The 22,854-nt window shown below is 39.6% G+C and overlaps 1 protein-coding gene across 5 annotated transcripts in view; it reads left to right on the top strand.

The window, feature by feature from the left end:
• The first annotated feature begins 2,527 nt into the window (after window positions 1-2,527).
• LOC122552899 (exportin-1) overlaps window positions 2,528-22,854 on the top strand; it is a 79,421-nt gene continuing 59,094 nt past the window's right edge. The window contains exons 1-5 of one of the 5 annotated variants that reach the window (XM_043696078.1): window positions 2,528-3,046; window positions 4,243-4,352; window positions 5,216-5,373; window positions 17,418-17,519; window positions 20,037-20,109. In XM_043696078.1, coding sequence (XP_043552013.1) covers window positions 5,248-5,373; window positions 17,418-17,519; window positions 20,037-20,109 — 301 coding nt within the window. In that variant the 5' untranslated portion in view covers window positions 2,528-3,046; window positions 4,243-4,352; window positions 5,216-5,247. Of the gene's footprint in view, window positions 3,047-3,239; window positions 3,653-4,242; window positions 4,353-5,215; window positions 5,374-17,417; window positions 17,520-20,036; window positions 20,110-22,854 lie in introns of those variants that run through there. The other 4 variants (XM_043696080.1, XM_043696079.1, XM_043696081.1 and 1 more) reach the window with 4 other exon arrangements.

Genomic DNA, 22,854 nt, shown 5'->3' with positions numbered 1-22,854 from the left:
CTCTCATTGGTCCGATGTTGTCAATACAATAAGTCCAAACTCAGTTGAATTTTAGTATCCTGGACACAATTTAAATTAATTGGTTAAATTTGAATTGTTGTCAAAACAGCAATCTAAAGTCCATTTAACAGCCAATTGTTACATGTCTCTATTTTTGGAAAAGCCCACCCCTTAGCTGTTTTGTTCTAGCAGCAAAGACTGTACTTTAAATTTATTTTCAAATTCAGAAAACACTTCCCTTCTTAAAGTGAACATACACCCTTTCGACTTCCTAACAGTTATAAATCACTAAAATGTAGTAAAGCTGTTGTCACGTTCTCCTGGGAGAATACTATGAAATCCAAATCTTCTATTACAACATTGTTTGTCTTCATAAGCCTGTTACTCCTTTTAGGACTGGCTTTGAAATCTGCAATGCCTGATTTCCTTGTTTGTTTCAGAGCAAAGATTCAAATAGATCTTCAAGAAACTAAGGGCATATTCTGAGAATTTTAATGCTTTATTTTTGCAAATTTGTTTCACAATTGTAACCACTTACTAGGCTTTCCACGTTTTGCACATTTATTTCTGGGCACCTGAATAAGTTGTGTCGGAACTTCCTCTAAACTCCAATGTCCTTCTCTAATACATTGAATTCACTACCTGCTGCAAAATTATTTGTCTGGTCTGCAATGTCATTGACTTCAATTTTGAATTGAACTATGTAGTATCTACCACACTTGATACCGTACTGTCATTTTAAAGGGTGAAATGGGTAGGAACATAGTGTGTACATCATATGTTGATGTGCACAGACATGGCGAGCTGACTAGTCACTTTCAATACTGTGCTATTCCATGATATAAAAAGCTAGGCTTGCACCAAGAAAAGTTTGAATTCAGTAGTCAGCAGATGTTAAGAACAAAGAGCTTGGAATTTTTGGCTGAAAATTATAAACATGGCATATTAATAATTAACCATGTTTTGGCCAAGTCAACCTTTACATGAGTCTGGCCATTACATGAGTCTCAACATGGTAATAAATGATCCAAGTCACAGGAGAAATAAAACAAAGTATGACACTGAGCCACATAAGGAGATATTAGATCAAGCAATGCGCAGATGAGAAACATGATACACATTTGGAAGAAACCAAGGAAAAAACCTTGGGAACATGAATGAAGCATATTGCAAGTAATTCTCTGGCTATGATTGAATAGATTAGAATAGGACCTGGTGAGAGAGTATTCTCACCCACTTGGATAACAGTGAAGAGGTCTTGTAGGAAGATGTTGGCAAATTATGTCAAAACTTGCAGACAAGTCAAGAATGACAAGGAGGAAGAGGTTATCTTTGTCAGTCGCATAGGTTGCTAATTATGACTTTGATAAGAACCATTTTGAAACTGCAGCAGGGGCGAAAGCTAATTGTAGCGATTCAAACTTAGTTCCTGGAAAGCTAGACAGGTATTTGAGACGTTAACAAGGATAGGGAAGGGATGTTGATGGTAATTTGAAGATGGAATCAACATGAGAAGGGTGTGGTTTGGTAATGCCTGATTTAAAGGCGAAAAGATAACATGTGAAGAGATATATTGGCTGACATCGGGACCAGCAACAAAAGATGCATGATCAGCAGCAAGTGGGAATAGGATCAAGGGAATAGGAGAGTTCCTGGACAAGATGACCTCGGAAAAGAGGAACCATAGCAGAGAAGGAAAAGAAAGATATGCGTGGACTGGTTAATCGGCCTGCAAATTCTGACAACACGTCATATTACTCTTCAAGGAATTAATGTGAAAAAATAATATATTCAAGCTAACAATTCAAGATCGAATGCACAAAACGGTACAGAAACACTACGGGGAACTCTATTTCCAAGGCAATGTCATTATTCACCATCAATATCTACACACAGATACCAATAAAATCGGTCAAACTTTGCATTGCTGAATCTTTTTTTGCGCACAGACCTCTAAAGTACTGTGAGGCTTTTAAAAAGTAAACAGGGCGGGGATTGGGGAACTGGCTACTCATCTAAATAGACACGCACAACTGATTATGTCAACTAAAATAAAAATAAAGAACTGCGGGTGCTGGAAATCCGAAACAAAAACAGAAAGTGCTGGTGGAACTGGCAGCATTAGTGAAGAGAAAATCTGATCGTTTTTTCCTCTCCACAGACGCTGCCAGAGCTGCTCAGTTTCTCCAGCACTTTCTGTTTCCGTTTGTGACGATATAAACTTATGCTTCTCCCGGTAGTCGAAACATGAATTTGCCAGGTCCACATCTTTGCTCAGTCAAATAATGCTCAGTAACAACTCCAACTCCAGAGGTCGACTCCCAGCAAAAACGCAGCAGACAACTGCTCTCAAGGAGCAACCTGAGGACAATGTTTTTTTAAGTAATCTCGCGTACATGCGGTCGAGCCTCATGTTCCTGAACGTCTGTTTGACAGCGCTTGTGCGTCGTTACGTAGGACGCGGCGCGACTGGTCTGTTTGTGATACTGACGCCCTATCGGCAGAAAACTAAACCGAGATGGAATCTCCCAGTCTGAACCGGTTACAACCAGTTACTAGTTTTGCCAGAGAAGCTTTCGAGGTTGTTAGTAGAACACGGTCTGCTACAAAAACGCTCTCGAAACATGAATCGGAAGAGATAAAAAATCTTTCTGAAAAAAAGTAAATTAAGCATCGGGCATGGCGGTTGTTTTCATTTTTGTTAAATTGTTATAATTATTAACTCGCACAGTTTAACAAATTTGCAGAGGAGTGAGTGTTCCAAATTGTGGCTGATTAGCTCAAGTACTTTCCTTTTTTATGCTTTTCGTGTTTGGACCAAGAGAAGCAAAAAAGGGAACAGCGAACCTTGAGCGTGTGCTTGTATTTTTTTTAAATTCCCGCCATTTGATTTTTTTTCGTCTTGCCCCCTTCCCTCCCCTGTTCAACCGAACTACTGTGTGTTGGGTAAGATCTTTAAAAAAGGTTGCTGAGTCGGTGTGTGGTGGAAGCTCGTTCAATTAGACTGAAGGAGGCTAGCAGTTTAACCAAATCAAAACAATTTTGGGTGAGTGTTAATAAGTTTTAAGATTCTTTCTACGCTGGTTGCTGCCGCCGAGGCCTGGCTGCAAACTCAAACTGTGCCGAGGGAAAGGCCTGCACGACCCGAGTTTACCACACGGAGCCGCTGTGTGGGGGTTGTGCGACCACCAAAAAAGTCGAATGGGATTGGGGAGTGGGGCTGGTGGGAAGGAGATAGTAAACACTGGCATGGAGAGTTGATCACTTTATGTCGCTATAACTATAAACATTTAAATCCTACTGAGTGCGTCTGACCACTGGTTTTTTTGAGATCTGGAGTGGAACGTTCCAGAAATAACGGCCGAGGTTCGGCTGCGGAATCACTGCACCTACCAATCACGTGATGGTCTCGCCATGCTCCGATTCTGAGGGAGGGGACTCCTAGGAAGTGTGTTTATTTTAAGAGGCATTATTACTACGGTGTATACGTATACCGTGTTTTGGTAAACAGTTTTTGGACTCTTTAATATTGCGAATTTCCTTTTAAAGCACACTTGACTAATTGACAAGTCTAGGTTCTGGATGCTTTTTATTATTAATATAAAGCAAGTTATAAAGCAAGCTCGATCATGCTAGTGCCATCACTTTTCAGGTAAGATGGGTAGGCCTTGAGGTACTTTGTAAGCGGTTTAGTATAGAAATTTCTTTAGCAGTTATAAATTGTCAATTTATAACTGCTTACATTTAAAGTCATTTAAGTGGAGCAAGAAACTGGACAATGGCACATTGTGTATATCAGAATATTTGTCGTTTAAGCTGATCTTTTGCTTCATACATTAAATCTTACCAAAGTTCCTTCTGTATGCGCAAAGCCTTCAGTTGATTTAAGGGGGGTTGTTTCTTTGAGTTGATCCATGCTCCGGCTAAAGTAAGATGTGCAGTAATGGAGAATTCAAACATTGGAGCACTTTGAGAGTTAGATGTAAATTCTTTCTTTAACATGTTTCTGCACATTCAAGTACAGAATTGATGACTTGGTGTCTAGCAGAATGTTGAATTTCATAGTATTGTAATGCAGGTGGCTAGGTTTTTAGACTTTCAGAGTAATTTTCTCACCCTCAATCCCATTCGGGGCTGGGGGAGGTCATTTTGCAGCCTGTTGTTATCTATAATATATTTGTTAATTCAACTTTGTGCATAACTTAATTTAAAATGTGTACATTTGCCAACGTTTTTTTCCAGTTTACACCTTTTCCTGAAGATGTTGACTCGTACTGGGGGTACTGTTCCACAGCGCTGGGCATCCTCTGGTATCTTGCCCAAGTGGCTACTGTTCAGTGCCAGCCTAGACAGTGAGTGTTGGCAGGCTATTTCACTGTGGGGTATCACATCTGAATGCAGTCCTGTCCTTGCCTGACATCCACAGTGTACATTCCAGTCGGAGTCACTGCACTTTGACAGGAGTGAGACTCCTTTTGTTTTGTTTTTGTTGTGTCCTCTTTTCTCCCTGTTATTGTCCTGGGATGCTGGGATAGTTGTAAAACAGGGAAGTGACCTTTAGCTTGTTTTAAACAGTGTTAAAACCTCGTCTGAAATCAAGTAATTTAGTAAACTGCAGGTGGAAACTCTTCAAAAGAACATTTGGTTCATGAGTTTACCCACTTGTGCATGCCAGTTTATTTTTTAAACTTTTAAGTAGACGTTATAAAAATAGAGGGAAAAGTTAGTTGGTTGCAAGTAGGGCATCTTCCCATCCTTAATGAACTGTATCTGGTGGCCAGAAGTGACCTAATGATATTGTAGTTCAGATGGAAGAATTCTTGACTGGCGGTTGTTCAGTCAGTAGTGAAAAGTTTCCAAGGCAGCTTGTGACTTGGAACTTGGTTCTATGTTGTGTTTAATGTCTGTTTGTATTTTTAAAAAAAAGTATTCTAAGATAAACTCTTGTTTATCTTCACTCTTATCTCTTCTGCCTCCAGTTTGACTGTAGGTTTGCAATCTATACAAATATGGTACATTTGAACAAGACGGTGAGTCTTGTGATACAGTTTAAAAGGATAATGATTGGCTGCGTTTTGATTTTAAGTTTGGTATTGTTGTCATCTTGGCTTCTTTGTTTCTGTAACTTTTTTTTCTTTTGTTGCTTTCTGATTGAAGACTGTCACCTGTGTGTTTGTCAACAAATGTTTAACTGTTTTTGTTTTAATTTATTTAGGAATTGCATCAAGTTATTTCTTGCAGTAATCTATGCCAGCCATAATGACAATTTTGGCAGACCATGCAGCTCGCCAGCTGCTGGACTTCACTCAGAAGCTTGATATAAATCTTCTGGATAATGTGGTGAATTGCTTGTATCACGGAGAAGGTGCACAGGTAACACAGTCAATTTAAATTAAATTCACCCAGTTAATATCAGTTTATTTTAATAAATGAACATTTAGTAATGCAAAATGAGTTTTGCTGAAAAAAAAACTGTTAAAGCTTTTAGTCTTGTAGTTATCAGGATAATTCACAAGAATATTCGAAATTCACATGACTGTGTGGAGTTTGCATTCTTTCCCTGTGTTTGCGTGATTTTCTAGTGGGTGCACCGGTTTCCTCCCACAATCCAAAAATGCGCAAGTTAGGTGAATTGGACATGCTACATTGTCCGTAGTGTCTAGGGATGTGCAGGCTGGACAGATTAATTATGGTGAATGTGGGATTACGGGGATAGGGTGGGGATCTGGGTTTGGATGGGATGCTCTTCAGAAGGTCGGTGCAGACTCGATGGGTTGAGCAACCTCTTTCTAAACTGTAGGAATTTTATGAATACCAATTCATTGGGAGAAATGAACATTTATGCTGTATGCGAAGACATAAAACATGGAAAATAGGAGCAGGAATAGTCATTCAGCCTTTCAAACCTGCAATGCCATTCAGTATGATTGTGGCTGATCATCCAGCTTCATCACCTGTTCCTGCTTTCTTCCAATAGCTTTTGATCACTTCAGCCCTAAGAACAAAATCTAGCTCCTTCTTGAAAACATTGTGTTTAAGATTTCTGGAGTAGAGAATTCCACAGGCTCATCACTCTGAAGAAATTTTTCCTCGTCTCAGTCCTAAATGGTCCACCCCATATTTTTAAACTGTGACTTGTGGCAGTAAACTGAGTCATCAAGAACATTTTTCCTACCTTTTATCTTGTCTAGCCATAATAGAATTTTAAAAGTTTCTGCAAGCTTTTCCCCACCCCATCCAATATTGTCCTAACTGATTGAATTTCTCTATACCTCTGTCCTGTTGTCCCAGGAATCAGACTTTGTTGCACTCGCACTTAAGCTAGAAAATCCTTCTTCAGATAAGGAGACCAAAACTGCAGGTGTGGTCTGACTGAGGCCCAGTACAAGTGCACCATGATATTGCTGCTTCTCTTTTTGAATCCTTTTTGCTATGCCAGCCAACATCCTACTTATCATTTACCTTCTTCACTACCTGCTGTATCTGCACGCTTTCAGCAACTGGTGTACAATGATACCCAGGTCTAGTTTCACCTCCCCGTTCTTAATCTGTCGCAATTCAGATAAGCTGAGTTCCTGTCATTTGCTATCGAAGTGGATAGCCTCAGATTCATCCACATTATACTTCATCTGTTATGCGTTTGCCCACTCGGTCAACTTGACCAGAGAAACTGAAGCCTCTCTGCGTTCTTTAGATTAGATTACATTACATTACAGTGTGGAAACAGGCCCTTCGGCCCAACAAGTCCACACTGACCCGCCGAAGCGCAACCCACCCATACCCCTACATTTACCCCTTACCTAACACTACGGGCAATTTAGCATGGCCAATTCACCTTACCTGCACATCTTTGGATTGTGGGAGGAAACCTGAGCACCTGGAGAAAACCCACGCAGACACGGGGAGAACGTGCAAACTCCACACAGACAGTCGCCCGAGGCGGGAATTGAACCCGGATCTCTGGCGCTGTGAGGCAGCAGTGCTAACCACTGTGCCACAGTGCCGCCGTTCTTCTCTCAGTTCATTCTCCCACCCAGCGTTGTCTTTTTCAAACTCTTGAGATATCGTGTTTATTTCACTTACCTAAATCATTTAATATATACTGTGAATAGCTGGGGTCCTAGTACTAGTCCTTGCAGTACCGCAGTAGGCACTGCTTGCCACTCGAGAAAAAACCTGTTTATTCCTATTTTGTTTCCTAACTACCAATCGGTTTTCTATCTCAGTGCATACCAATAATCCCATGCTGTTTACTTCTACATACTGGTCTCTTATGAGGCATCTTATTAAAAGCCTTTTGAATGAAGATTCAAATAAACCACAACCACTGCTCCCTCTTACCTACTCTAATAGTTTTATTCTCAAAAAAATTTCAATATATTTGTCAAGAATGATTCCTGTTTCATGTTGTTCAGTGCATAGGCACTATTCCAGAGTGTATAGAATCTTGAAACTTGGCATCCACAATATCTCGAGCCATTTCCTTTGGTATTGAGATTATTGGGTTTTGGGGATTTACCAGCCTTTAATCCCATCAATTTTACCCCTGTAGTTTCCCCACTAATACAGATTTCCTTCAGTTCCTCCTCTCAATTACAATATTTTTGGGATGGTATTTTTGTCTCCCCTTTATGAAGACCAAACCAAAATATGTGTTTAATTGCTCTGCTATCTCTTTATTTCCTATTACACTTCTGCTTCTGTCTGTAGAGTACCTGCATTTATATTGACTGTTCTTTTTCTCTTCACACACCTGTAGAAGATTTCACACTCGCTTAATTGCATGCTATTTTCCCCCCCCCCTTATCAGTCCCTTAATCATCAGAATGCTGATTAGTTGGCATTAATGCCAACAAATCTCAATGGCGATATCGCTTTCAACCAGAGTCCACTTGCCAACCAATCAGCAGTGCCATGCAGTAAAAATGCTGGGTTCCCTGTTTATTGGTAGTCTTGAGTTGTCCTGATGAGTGCACGTCATAATCTGTCCTTTTTAGCAATATATGACAAGTGCGTTTCATAGTAGCTTGGAAAGAGAGAGAGGTTGAATAATGCCAGAATTTAGGTTAGCATATTTTGAACAAGTATTAGAATTTATAAACCAGGTGGGTTAATGTTGATAATAGGAACGGCAGAAGAACCTATTCTCAATTATGTAATAGAAATTTTGGAGCAGAAATAATGGCAAGACTCTTGGCATTTACTGCTATTAAACATTAAAGCCTATTGCATTTTTCTTTGTTGGACAGAGCCCTTTAACTCCATTTCTGCCAACTGTACAAGCACAAATTATCTGGTAATTTATCACCTTGCTGTGCACAAATAACTGTGATACTCCATTATGTAGCTGTGATAACATTTCAAAAATTTTAATTTGCTATGCAATCCTTTAAAGGTGTCCTGAGGTTATGCTGACTATGGAACTACAAAGTCATTGTTAGAGATTTATTATCCTGTCTTGCTGGTCAGAAATCTCCTTTATGCAAATCTAATCCCATTGTTTAAAACAGAGAGAGGACTGGGAACTACAGATCTGCTAGTGCGATATCAAGAGGTTAAATACTAGAAGCGATTATAGAGGATGTGATTACAGGATATGTAAAAATAATAATTGTCTAATTGGACAGTATCAATATGGATAAATGAAGGGAAATTTTTATTATTAGCAGAATGGATAAGGGAAAGCAGTTGATGTGATGTATTTGGACTTTCAGATAAAGGGAGGTTGGTTAACAAAATCAAACTGCGTTAGACTGCGATTTGTATACTAGTATAAATTGAGGATTGGTTAACGGGCAGAAAGCTTTCTCTGGTTGGCCAGATATGACTAGTGGGATACCAGAAGGATCAGTACTTGGACTCCTGAGGTCTTCATGGTTTATGTCAATGATTTCATTGTAGAATGTACTGTTTTCAAATTTCCACCGAGTTTTATAATATCTGAAAATGAGTTGTATGGAGGTTGCAGAAGCTTCAAGGGAAGTTAGGCTGTGTGTTTGGGCAGGTTAATTGTGAGGTTATTCATTTTGGTAGGTGGTACAAAAGGAGCAGCGTATTTTGTTCTTCTATAAAATGTAAAATGGGGTGCATGGTCCAGTGATATTATTGCTAGACCAGCAATCTAGGGGCCTAGTTAATATGCTGGGGACCTGGGTTTGAATCTCCCCACAACAGGTGGTGGAATTTGAATCCAATAAAAATTACCGTGAAAACACTCTAGATTGTTGTAAAACCCGCCTGGTTCATGCATGACCTTGCCTTGTCTGGCCTACGTGTGACTCCAGTCTCACTTGAATGAGGTTGACTCTTAACTGCCCTCCCAAAAGGCCTAGCAAGCCAGTTGCATTTACCTCTGGAAAGGACAAAAGAAATAAAACTGGATGAACAACCTGGCATTGACTTAAGGTACCAGAAACAACAATGGCAAACAGCCCTGTCAGTCCTGCAAAGTCCTTATTAACATCTGGGGGGGGGCTGATGTCAAAATTGGGAGAGCTGTCTCCGACTGGCCAAGCTGCAGCCTAACATAGTCATACTCTCAGAATTATTCCTTGCAAACAATGCCCCAGACAGTGCTATCGCCAAAAGTGGTCTACTTGATTTACACCGTGTCCACAAATATTCATTTCCTCAACTGATGCTCTGTAGCACCCAACGTGTACCAACCAGAAGACACAATGCAGAAATTTACTAAGGCTCCATTGACAGCACATTCCAAACCCATGGCAAACAGCCATTTAGAAAGACAAGGGCAACAGATAAAATGGAATGTCACCACCTGCATGTTCTCCTCCAAGATACTATCCTGACTTAGAAATAGGGTTCTCAGTTGGGCAGTTGGTTTATGATGCAGAGTGGTTCCAATAACACAGGTTCAGTTCTCAAACTGATTGAGGTTACTCTAAAGGGCTATCCCTTTCAAGCTTTCCCCTTGCCTGAGGGATAGTGACACTCGGGTTAATCAGGTTGATTTGAGAGAGCACCCCTATGGTCTTGCAGGACAGTGGTGAGAAAATAAAAGTGTCATTCCTTCAGTGTCACTGGGTCAGAATCCTAGAATGTCCTCCTGTAATGGCTTTGTGGTTGTACCAATGCCAAATAAATTGCAGCAGTTCAAAAAAGCAGCTCACCCCAACCTTCTGAGAGGCAACGAGGGATGGGCAGTAAATACTGGCTCAGCCAGTGACACTGATATCCCATGAGTGACTTAAAATAAATCAGTCCCGTAAAGGAGTCAGTAGCCACAGTGCACATGGCCACTATAAAAATATGTCGAGCTATGAAATATCATTCTTAACAGATCTGTGAACATTTTGGTTAGAATTTTGCACATAGGTGCAGACTGGAACAAATGACAAAGTTTAATTAAAAATTCTATTACTTGATGTTACTGGACCTCTGATTTGACAGCAAAATAGTGTTTGGAAAGGGTTTGCAATTAAACTTCAAGCACATTGGACAATGAAAAGAGGGGCTGTTAATGCAGGACTGGAGGTGTTATATCTGAATGCAAACAGTATAAGGAATAAAGTAAATGAGCTTGCGGCATTGATCAAAATTGGCAGGTATGATGGGGGCAAAAAAAGACAATCCTGACGTGGCTGTAAGGGGATCAGGATTCGGAGCTGAATATTGAAGGATATACATCCTATTGAAAAAATAGGCTGGTGGGCAGAGAGGGTGGAGTTGCCTTATTAGTAAGAAATGAAATTAAATCAATAGTAAGAAACGAAGTAGGGTCGGATGGTGTAGGATTTGTGGGTAGAATTGAGGAACTGCAAAGGTAAAGCAAAGCATAGTTGGAGTTACTTTTAGGCCTCCAAACAGTAATCAGGAGCTGGGGCACAAGGAGATAGGAAAGATGTGTAGGAAAGGCAAAGTTACAGTGATCACAGTATGCGATTTCAATATGCAGGTGGACTGGGAAAATCAGGTTGGTAGTTGATTGCAAGGAAAGGAATTTGTGGAATGCCTACAAGATGGCTTTTTGGAGCAGCTTGTGGTGGACCCCATTAGGGAACAGGCAAGACTGGATTTAGTAATGTGCAATGAGGCAGACTTGATAAGGGACCTTAAGGTGAAGGAACCCTTCGGAGGCTGTGATCATAATATGATTGAATTTGCACTGCAGTTTGAGAGGGAGAAGATAGAATCAGAGGTGATGGTATTAAAGCTGAATAAAGGCAACTACAGAGACATGATGGAGCAGTTGGGTAGAATTGACTGGGAAAGGAGCCGAACAGGAAAGACAGTGGAACAGCAGTGGCAGGATTTCTGGGAGTAATTCAGGCGACACAGCAGAGATTCCTCCCAATGGGGAAAAATACAGGGAGAATGAGGCAATCATGGCTGACTGGAGAAGTCGGGGACAGCATAAAAGCAAAAGAGAAAGCATAAAATGTGGCTAAGGGGATTGGGAAGCTTACAAAGACCAACAAAAAAAAAAGTGAGGCAGAAGATTAAATATGAGGGTAAGCTAGCCAGTAGTATAAAGGAAGATTTGAGTTTCTTTAGATATATAAAGGGAAAAAGTGGATATTTGGCTGCTGGAAAATGACGCTACAGAAATAGTGGGGAACAAGGAAATGACTGAAGAACTGAAAAATTACTTCACAATAGTCTTCACGGTGGAAGACATGAGTAACATCCCAAAAATTCAAGTGAGGAGGCAGATCTGAGTATGGTGACCATCACCAAGGAGAAGGTGCTAGAAAAACTGAATTGCCTGAAGGTGGATAAATAGCGTGGACCAGATGGACTACACCACAGAGTTCTAAGGGAGATAGCTGAAGAGATAATAGGGGCATTAGTGGTGATCTTTGGGAATCGCTAGAGTCAGGGAGGGTCCCAGACGACTAGAAAACCAATAACGTGACATCCCTGTTTAAAAAGAGTGAGGCAAAAGATGGAAAATTACAGACTGATTAGCCTAACGTTTGCTGTGGGTAAGATCTTGGAATCCATTGTGATGGCTGAGATTTCTGAATACTTGGAAGTGTGTGGTAAAATAGGGCAGTGTCAACATGGTTTCATCAAGGGGAGGTCATGCCTGACAAATCTGCTAGAATTCTTTGAGGAAGTAATGAGCATGTTGGACCAAGAAGATCCAATGGATATTATCTACCTGGATGTCAAGAAGGCCTTTGACAAGGTGCCTCGCAGGAGGCTACTGTGTAAGAGAAGGGCCCATGGTTTTAGAAGCAAATGTTAACGTGGATAGAAGCTTGTCTGTCTGGCAGAAAGTAGAGAGTGGGGATAAAAGGGTCCTTCTCAGGGTGGCAGCTGGTGACAAGTGGTGTTCTACAAGGCTGTGTTCAGAACACAACTTTTCAGTTTATAAATTAACGATCTAAGATGAAGGAACTGAAGGTATTCTGTCTACATTTGTATACAGTACAAAGATAGATGGAGGAACTGGTAGCATTGAGGAGGTGGGGAGGCTGCAGAAGGATTTGGACTGGTTAGGAGAATGAGCAAAGAGGTGGCAGATGGATTACAATGTGGGAAAGTGTAAGGTCATGCACTTGGTAGAAACAATTGAGGCACAGACTATTTTCTAAATGGGGAGAAAATTCAGAAATCTGAAGTGCAACGAGACTTGGGAGTTCTAGTCCAAGATTCTCTGACTCAACCTGTAAGTTTACCTTCAGTAGTTAGGGCGGTAAATGCAACAATGGCATTTATTTTGAGGACTTGAATATAAAAGCAGGGATGTACTTCTGCGGCTTTATAATGTTCTGGTCCGACCACATTTGGAGTACCATGGACAGTTTTGGGCTTCATACCTCAGGATGTACTGGCCCTGGAGTGTGCTTAGAGGAGGCTCATTAGAATGGTCCCAGGAATGAAAAGCTTGACATATAAGATGTAGGAGAGGAAGTAAGGGCATTCAGCCCATCGACTCCACTCCACTACTTAATCATGGCTGATGGGCATTTCAACTCCACTTACCCGCACTCTCCCCATCGACCTTAATTCCTTGCGAGATGAAGAATTTGTCAAACTCTGCCATGAAGACATTTAATGTCCTGCGCTCCGTGGCAATGAATTCCACAGGCCCATTTCTTCTCTGGCTGAAGAAATGTTCCTCATTTCTGTTCTAAATTTACCCCCTCTAATTCTAAGGCTGTGCCCACTGGTCCTTGTCTCCCTGCCTAATGGAAACAATGTCCGAGTGTCCACCCTTTCTAAATTGTGCATCATCATCTAAGTTTCCATTAGATCTCCCCTCAACCTTCTAAACTCAAATGAATACAATCCCAGGATCGTGATCCATTCATTGTAGGTTAGGCCTACCATTCCAGGGATCATATTGTGAATCTCCGCTGGACATGCTCCAGTGCCACTATGTCCTTCCTGAGGCGTGAGACCCAAAATTTGGCACAGTATTCCAAATGGGGCCTAACTAGAGCTTTATAAAGTCCCAGAAGCACATCGCTGCTTTTATGTTCCAACTCTCTTGAGATAAATGATGACATTACATTCACTTTCTTAATAACGCACTTAACTTGCAAGTTAACCTTTACAGAATCCTGGACTAGCACTCCCAGATCCCTTTATACTTCGGGTGTATGAATTTTCTCACTGTTCAGAAAATAGTCCATCCCTGTATTTTTTTTTTCCAAAATGCAAGACCTTGCATTTGCTCAGGTTGAAGGATATAAAAAAAAGTTTGAGGACTCTGAGCCTGTACTCAATGGAGTTTAGAAGGATAAGGGGGAATCTAATTGAAACTTACAGAATACTGAATGCCCTGGACACAGTAGATGTTGGGAAAATGTTTCCAATGGTAGGAGAAACTAGGACCTGAGGGCACAACCTTAGAGTAAAAGGTGGATCTTTTTAGAACAGAAATAAGGAGAAATGTTTTCAGCCAGTGAGTTGTAAATCTATGAAATTCATTGCCATAGAAGGCTAGGTCATTGAGTATATTTAAGACTGAGATAGATATGTTCTTGAGGATCAAGGGTTAACAGGGAGAAAGCAGGAGAATGGGGTTGAGAAACTTATCAGCCAAAATTGAATTTCTGCTTCTGTGTCTTACGGTCGAAAATGTTGGTGTCGCCAATACATTTGTTATGTCGGGGATATACTGGCAATGCCACTGGTCTAGTTGTCCAAATGCCCCTTCTGCTCTGTGGACATCAGTTGAGATCTGTCTGCAGCCGTTGTTTGAATTTGGGGTTGGGATTCAGGGAGGTAGTGAGGAACGAGATCGGTCTGAGACTGGTACAGTTGAGAAAAGAAGCGAGTCAAACCGTCAGGGCAGGCAGGGACAAAGCACCGAACAAGGTAGGACTGATAAATTAAACTGCATTTATTTCAGTGCAAGAAGCCTAACAAGGAAGGCAGATGAACTCAAGGCATGGTTATGAAAGTGGGACTGGGATATCATAGCAATTACAGAAATGTGGCTCAGGACTGGCAGCTTAATGTTCCAGTCTTCAAGTGCTACAGGAAGGACAGAAAGGGAGGCAAAAGAGGAGGGGGAATGGCCTTTTTGATAAGGGATAGCATTACAGCTGTACTGGGGGAGGATATTCCCGGAAATGCATCCAGGGGAGTTATTTGGGTTAAACTGAGAAATAAGAAAGGGATGATCACCTTATTAAGATTATATTATAGACCCTCTAATAGTCAGAGGGAAATTGAGAAACAAATTTGTAAGGAGATCTCTGTAATCTGTAAGAGTATTAGGGTGGTTATGGTAGGGGATTTTAACAATTCAAACATTGACTAGGACTGCCATAGTGTTAAGGGTTTAGATGTGTACAAGAGAATTTTCTGATTCAGTACCTGAATGTACCTACTAGAGAGAGTGCAAAACTAGATCTGCTCTTGGTAAATAAGACAGGGCAGGTGACTGAGGTGTCAGTGGCGGAGCGCAGGTAAAGGGACTGCTGGAAAATGGGAAGCCTTCAGAAATGAGATAACGAGAATCCAGAGACCATATATTCCTGTTAGAATAAAAGGAAAGGTTGATAGATGTAGGGAATGCTGGATGACTAAAGACATTCAGGGTTTGATTAAGAAAAAGAAGGAAGCATGTCAGGTATAACAAGATAGATTGAATGAATCCTTCGAGTCTAATGGCAATAGGAATATACTTGAGAGAAATCAGAAGGGCAAAAAGGGGACATGAGGTAGCTTTGGCAAATAGGGTTAAGGAGAATCCAAAGGGTTTTTACATATACATTAAGGACAAAAGAGTAACTAGGGAGAGAATAGAGCCCCTCCAAGATCAGCAAGGTGACCAGTGGAGTGCCACAAGAATTGGCGCTGGCTCCACTATTATTCATCATTTTATATAAATGATTTGTATGTGAGCATAAGAGGTATAGTTAATAAGTTTGCAGATGGCACCAAAGTTGGAAGTGTAGTGGACAGCGAAGAAGGTTACTTCAGTTACAATGGGATCTTGATCAGATGGGCCATGGGCTGAGAAGTGGTAGATGGAGTTTAATTTAGATAAATGTGAGGTGCTGTTTTGGGAAAGCAATTCTTAGCAGGACTTATACACTTAATGGTAAGGTCCTAGGAAGTGTTGCTGAGCAAAGAGATCTTGGAGTGCAGGTTCATAGCTCCTTGAAAGTGGAGTCACCGGTAGATAGGATAGTGAAGAAGCTGTTGGGTATGCTTTCCTTTATTGGTCAGAAAGTATTGAGTACAGGAGTTGGGAGGTCATGTTGCGACTGTACAGGACATTGGTTAGGCCACTGTTGGAATATTGCGTGCAATTATGGTCTTCCTATCGGAAAGATGTTGTGAAACTTGAAAGGGTTCAGAAAAGATTTACAAAGATGATGCCATGGTTGGAAGAGTTTGAGCCATCGGGATAGGTTGAACAGGCTGGGGCTGTTTTTCCCTGGAGCATTGGAGGTTGAGGGGTGACCTTACAGAGGTTTATAAAATCATGAGGGGCATGGATAGGATAAATAGACAAAGTCTCTTCCCTGGAGAGGGGGAAACTAGAAACAGAAGGCATAGGTTTAGGGTGAAAGGAGAAAGATATAAAAGAGACCTAAGGGGCAACTTTTTCACGCAGAGGGTGGTATGTGTATGGAATGAGCTGCCAGAGGAAGTGGTGGAGGTTCATACAATTCCCACATTTAAAAGGCATCTGGATTGGTGTATGAATCGCAAGGGTTTGGAGGGATGGGCTAGGTGCTGATGGGTGGGATTAGATTGGGTAGGGATACCTAGTGGTCATGGATGACTTTGACTGAGGGGTCTGTTTCCATGCTGTACATCTCTATGACTCTATGCCCTTTTAAGGAAGAGAGTCTGTCACCCTTACCTGGTCGTCTTCAAATGTGATTCTTGATCCATAACAATGTGGTTGATTCAACTCTCCTCTGAATCGAAGTCAAAGGTTTCCTTCCGGAAATGTCAATTCTCCTACTCCTTGGATGTTGCCTGGCCTGCTGTGCTTTTCCAGCACCACTCTCTCAACTCTGATCTCCAGCATCTGCAGCCATCACCTTCTCCTATCCTCTGAATTAGCCTAGCAAGCCACTCCATTCAAGAGCAATTAGGGATGTCACACATGCCCATCTTATGATAGAGTAAAGTGTTACTTAACAAAGTCCTCATTAACAGGCCACTCGAACTGTGTCTAGTGAAACCTGGCGGAAATTGAATTTGCTGTCTTAATGATATTTTGTAGATAATGGATTGATATTCATAGGAATGATGTTTTACATATTATGAGCACAAAGCTGCAAGATCAGTAAATGAATTGTGCATTCCTCTAAACATTCTAAATTTTGAAATCACCACTTTGCAACAAACTTGCCGTGTTTTCGGTAGGTTTGTTTGAGATGTTGCTAAACCCCACCCACACAGGTGAAATTGGTAAAGGAGAAATTATAAGAGTTTGCTAAACATGAACATCTTATGGCTGAGAGGCAAGGTTCAGACAGTTAATGCTTTCCTTCCAAATCTACCAGTTGGTTTGGAAGTCTGTTTCACCAGTTTGATGTAATGTTCGATACCTTGAATAAGTGTGGGAGTCTTTCTTGACAGTAACTTAAAATTTTTTCAAAGACCTTGGGTAATTCAAGTTTGTTTGGTAGTTTCTTGCTCCTTTAGTCCAAGCTTCTGTTTCTGAGTCAGAGACCCCACCAAATAGAATTATAAATTTTCAGGTAATTATTGTTGCTCTTAAAGAAAAATTGTTTTCAGTGTTGTGAACATTTGCAGTGGCCAATAATTCTTCTATGGTAATTAGTGCTACCCTGACTTTAAACATCCAAAGCTATGTTATCTGCTCTGCAGGATTTGCTAATGCTATATTTTGTTGATTTGATGTGGTTATAGTGACTTTATAACTGTATGGAATAATGGTTAATGACTTCTTATGTTACTTTGTTTTGTACCTTCATTTGAAGTAATTGTAGGATTTTTTCTTCTAATAGCAAAGAATGGCACAGGAGGTCTTAACTCATTTAAAGGAGCATCCTGATGCATGGACTAGAGTTGACACTATTTTGGAATTTTCACAAAATATGAACACAAAAGTAAGTGATATGTTGAAGAAATCTTCTGAATCTTGAATTTGGTAAATGTTTGGGAAATACAATTTAGCAAATTTTAAGCTGTTTTTGTACTAGGTTTGAAGGGGTTTAGATGTTTGCATGGCAGCATAGCAGTTGTGTGAGCCATTTTTTAAAAAAAAAGTACCATCGCGCTAAGATACATTTTGTTTCCGTTTCTGAACTCAGAAAACTGGCTGTACAGGTATGAAGTGAACCTAAAATATAATTAGCTATTGTATTGATAATATTCTGGACAGCAGTGTGGGTTCTGAAAAAAGTCTTCACTCTTGCCAAACAATCCAGTGGAATGTAGGCTTATTTTGGATCATCTTTTCCAATAGTTGTCTTGTTTGGAAGCACAGCACCACCACTCATTGATTTTTAAGGGTAATTTGTAGTGAACTAACTGATTTTATTTTCCAAGAAAATGCATTTTTTTTCCTAAGAATAGAGAAGATGCTGGAAATCATAGCTAAAAGTGATATTACCGGACCCATTGAGTATTTCCAGCATTTTATTTTTATTTCACTTTTTTGTGTGATTTGCTCATGGGGGTCTAGCACAAAACAGTACTTTTAAATGATCTAATTTTAATACCTGTCAAATGAATTGGCAAAGATTTATAAAAAAATTAGAAGGGGATCTGCTCTATTTAATATTTTTGCAAAAGTTAAGCTTGATGTTGAATACATCTAGGACTTCCTCAAAGTTCGGTCTAAATGAAATGCAGGTGTTTGCCTTGTTTTCTTGCCTGTTACGTTGCTTTGTTACTGACAGTTATTACTAATTTTTAAGCCGATTTGTCAACAGTATTTGTAAAACTCTCAAAATTGTATCTTGTGACAAATGAGATGATTAGAGGAACAGACAAAACTGAAGGTAAAGAATTTCTTGAATACCTAAAATTAAAATCATTGCTAAATTTTATGCGCTGATATTTGGCTTTATTCAGTTTTATGCGTCACTTTATTTTTAGATTTTTATACAAATTGTTAATGTTATTTGACATTAATCTTAATATTCCATTATGTTGATTGTAACAGGAAGAAAAGGGGTGTCTTCCTGTGCAACTGACACAGCTAGGCTTTGGCGGCAGGCCTCCACAAGGTCTCCCCTTTTGATTCCCTTTTACTACATTCTGTTCATCAGTTATTTTGTTTTAAGGGAAGGAATTAGTAGATAGGGAATAAATGTGTATTATTTCTCCTGTAGGGATCAGTAGTCCTATTTATTTATTTCTGCTATTCTTTTACTCACTCGCCAATAGATTTATTCTTGACATTAAGCAACCAGACTACACAAAGTTTGTAACTGATGCCAAGTTACTAACCAATTTGATTGCTGATGTGATTTTGGCAGTATGACAAATTTTAAGATTTAGATTGTGAGGATACAACCTGTACAATTGAAGTACACCAAACATTGAATTCAAATTAATATATCCAAATTTCAGTGCAGTTCAAGTACAATTATACAATCCTTTTTTTTTTCTTAATTCAAATGGATATTTAAGTTTAAATCTCTCCTTGCCATCATGCACTGTTCCTTCACTGAACTTGGTCAGGTGAATGTTTGGATCTTAGGCTATGTTGCAGTAAATGATGCATGGTGGCCCACTTCCCTCTGGGTTGCATGACTCAAATTCATGGTGATATGGGGGGGTGGACCATTATTTAGTATGTTGCACTCTATTAATCTCGATGAGACTTGAAACCTAATATAACTATCTTAATTTCTACCTTAGCCTGTCTTAGAGAAATGTCCAGAAAATTTTACTTTTTAATAAGTCTCAAAATTTATTATCTTATCATTTAACATTACTTGCTTCTGATGAGCTAATTCTGTAATTCAAAAACGTGCTTGATGCTTGGTCCAGCTTTTTGTTTAAAAGCTTATGTTTAAAGAATCAAATCTATTGCTGTACTTGCATTGCAATATATAACATTTTTGATATTGTACTTGTTTCATTGTTTCACTAATCATTTGATCCCTATGGTTGAAATATGGTGTTACTTAAATTAACTGATAACTAAGATTTAAATGTTTATGAATCCTAACTTAGTACTGTTATCTGGGGAAATTGAGATCTCCAATGTAAACAATTCTGTGGGTTGTCTTGCTGTTCATGAAGAGCAACACCAGGGGGATAAGTGAGCGCTTTGTTTACAAACTGTTGGAAACTTCAGACTGTGGGACTTAGTACTGCTGAGCTATACCTACCGCATTTCTCGCTGGTGTGAGCCCTGACCAACAGCAGGACTTCTTGACAGTTTAATATTTATAGCTTTATGAAATAGCTGTAGCAATTGCATGAAATATTAATTCTCAAGCATAAAGTACTGTAGTACATCAGATTTTGCTTTAAATTTTTTACATTAACAGAAAAGACTTTCATTAGAAATTAGAGAAATGGAAAACAAGCATTTTGAGAATGTGGTTGATACTATTTTTAAATGTGTGAAAATTAATTTTTTTCATACTGCCTTTATCTAATTACAGTACTATGCCCTGCAAATCTTGGAAAATGTAATAAAAACCAGATGGAAGATTCTGCCCAGAAATCAATGTGAAGGTAAATTACTGTAATTAATATCTCCATTAAGATGGAAACCACTTCCTCTCCTAACTTGAGGACAGTACACAATTTAACTATATACTGTCCTGTGTGTTTACTGTTCTTTTCGATCATTATTTTTGTATAGCTCCCTCAATTTACCTGCTGTAGCTCCATATTCATTGATATCGACACCTAATAAAAATTTGTTGGCTTCAGTTTTGAAAGCTCCCAGCTTGTCCCAGAATCCGTATGATTTGGGTAGAGTTGCGGATTTCAAATTTTGTCCCCTCTGCATTCCTTTCTTCAGGGAATATTTTCTCTTGTTTAACATACTGACTCCTTTTAACATTTTAGCTACCTCAATTAGACCACTCCTTAATTGTATATGTTCAAGGGAATGCTAGCCAAATTTATGCAACTATACGCATCTAACTCTTAAGTATGGTATTATTCTAATTAATGTGTTATTCTGTTAGGTCAATATCTCCTGAGGCTCACATGGCAGCTGAATGAAGCTCCAGTAGATTTGGCAATCCATACTGCCTTTTCCTCCCTTTTTGTAGTGCAGCCCTTTTGAAGTAAAAGCCTTTTGGTTAAGCTTATTGCATGTACCAAAGAGTCCTAAATCTCTTTGGTGTTCAGTAGCCTATTTTCCAGATACAACATACTCATTAACAGATTCTAGTTATATCCACAGAATTGATTAACTGACTGACCAACAGTTGCTTGGATGCATGCTCTCCCACCCTTCCAAATATTTGAATAATTTTGCTGTGAAATGGCACAAAGCAAGCTTAGAATGTTTAAAAGGATTATGGTCCAGCTCACACTTACACAATTTTCTCTGTGTATCTTAACGTACACTGGATGCAAACTGTGGAGTCCAGGATGTTACCAATCCCAAGTTGCATCATTTGGCCTTAATTAACAACATCTAATATCCAGGAGAAGTTCATTGTAGTTAGTCTTTCTGAATTCCATTGTCATGCTTTAATTGAATGAAAACTGAGAAGGATTCCTCTTAGCAACAGCTATCCATTTAATCCTTTCATTTGCCCATGGCTGTGCAAAGCTTTTCAGGACCAGATAATCTAGCACTGCATGAAAATTGTAACTGAGATCACTTTGCTCAGCCGAGCACCTAGCCTCTCAGCCATGAATTATGGTGCTGTTTGGTTTGAGCAACACTGGTAATGTCAACTGAGCAGTCACCCTGACATCAGAGGAAACTGTAAAATGTACATGTCAAAATGGAATCAAATGAATTTTTGTTTTAATCATTCTTGATATGTGGGTGAGTGTGTCAAAACCATGCCTTATTGGCAATTCATTATTGCCCTTAAAGGTGATGGTGAGCCGTCTTGAGCTGCTACTGGTATGCTAAGGATGCATCCATGATTTTGGTAGGAAATCCCCTGATTTTAATCCATTAGTAAAGGTATACTATTATGCAATTAGATTGTTTTGTGGGTTTGTAAAACCTTAGCAATGCTAATCTTATTTATGTTTCCATGTACCTATTGGGAGTATGAACTGCATTACCTGTACTGTAAATATGTTTATTGTAAGAGGTTCTAAATATATGCCAGGATGGAATGCACTGCTTGAACTTAAATATGCAGCTTCACATAGGTAGATGTCATTCTTAGCTATGACCTGTTAAGGTGATTGTTAAATTTGTCTAAAGTGTGAAGATCGATGGATCCAATGTTCAGAATGCTGTAAAATGCTGAGACTATGGTATACTATCCCCCTCCCTTGCCACTGAAAATGGGCAGAGGTAATGTTTTTGCCCTTGTTTGTTAACCAATATATACCTTACAGATAGATTTCAACAAAACTGGGTACACCTGGTGTGACTCAAGGCAGAACTGATTTGTTTCAGTAAAGCTGTGGATTTGGATCTTGGTAATTTTTAAAGGATCCACTAACACCAAGAGGTGGAGTTGACTTTTTCTTTAAGGATGTTGTGGGTTGTCTCATTTCCTGTAGTGCAATTTTTCACAGCTGTCAAATATGATTATGTTGGATTTGGATTGGCCTGAAGCTGCCTCTGAGAGCTGGAAGCTCTTAACAAAACAGGATTTTTTTTTAGTATTGTAGTTTCATAGTATCAACCAGGCAGGGAAAAAAACTTTCTCAAGGAAGAGTTGTATAAGTGTAATAGCATTGACCTTAAACAGCAGTGGAAATGCATGTTCAAATCAGTCCCCTCTGTTACATATCTGGAATAGTAGTATGTCTTGAGTTAATACCTAGGACCCTGTCAGGGTGAAAGGGAATGCTGGTAGGTATACAGAATGCTGGATGACTAAAGAAATTGAGGGTTTGGTTAAGAAAAAGAAGGAAGCATATGTCAGGTATAGACAGGATAGATCGAGTGAATCCTTAGAGTGTAAAGAAAGTAGGAGTATACTAAGAGGGAAATCAGGAGGGCAAATAGGGGACATGAGATAGCTTTGGCAAATAGAATTAAGGAGAATCCATAGGGTTTTTACAAATATATTAAAGACAAAAAGGTAACTAGGGAAGAGAATAGGGCACTTCAAAGATCAGCAAGGCGGCCTTGTGTGGAGTCACAGAAAATGGGGGAGATACTAAATGAATATTTTGCATCAGTATTTACTGTGGAAAAGGATATGGAAGATATAGACTGTAGGGAAATAGATGGTGACATCTTGCAAAATGTCCAGATTACAGAGGAGGAAGTGCTGGATGTCTTGAAACGGTTAAAGGTGGATAAATCCCCAGGACCTGACC

The sequence above is a fragment of the Chiloscyllium plagiosum genome, chromosome 9 (genome assembly GCF_004010195.1).
Source record: "Chiloscyllium plagiosum isolate BGI_BamShark_2017 chromosome 9, ASM401019v2, whole genome shotgun sequence".
Classification (NCBI taxonomy): Eukaryota; Metazoa; Chordata; class Chondrichthyes; order Orectolobiformes; family Hemiscylliidae; genus Chiloscyllium; species Chiloscyllium plagiosum.
This window is presented reverse-complemented; position numbering and strand designations above follow the sequence as displayed.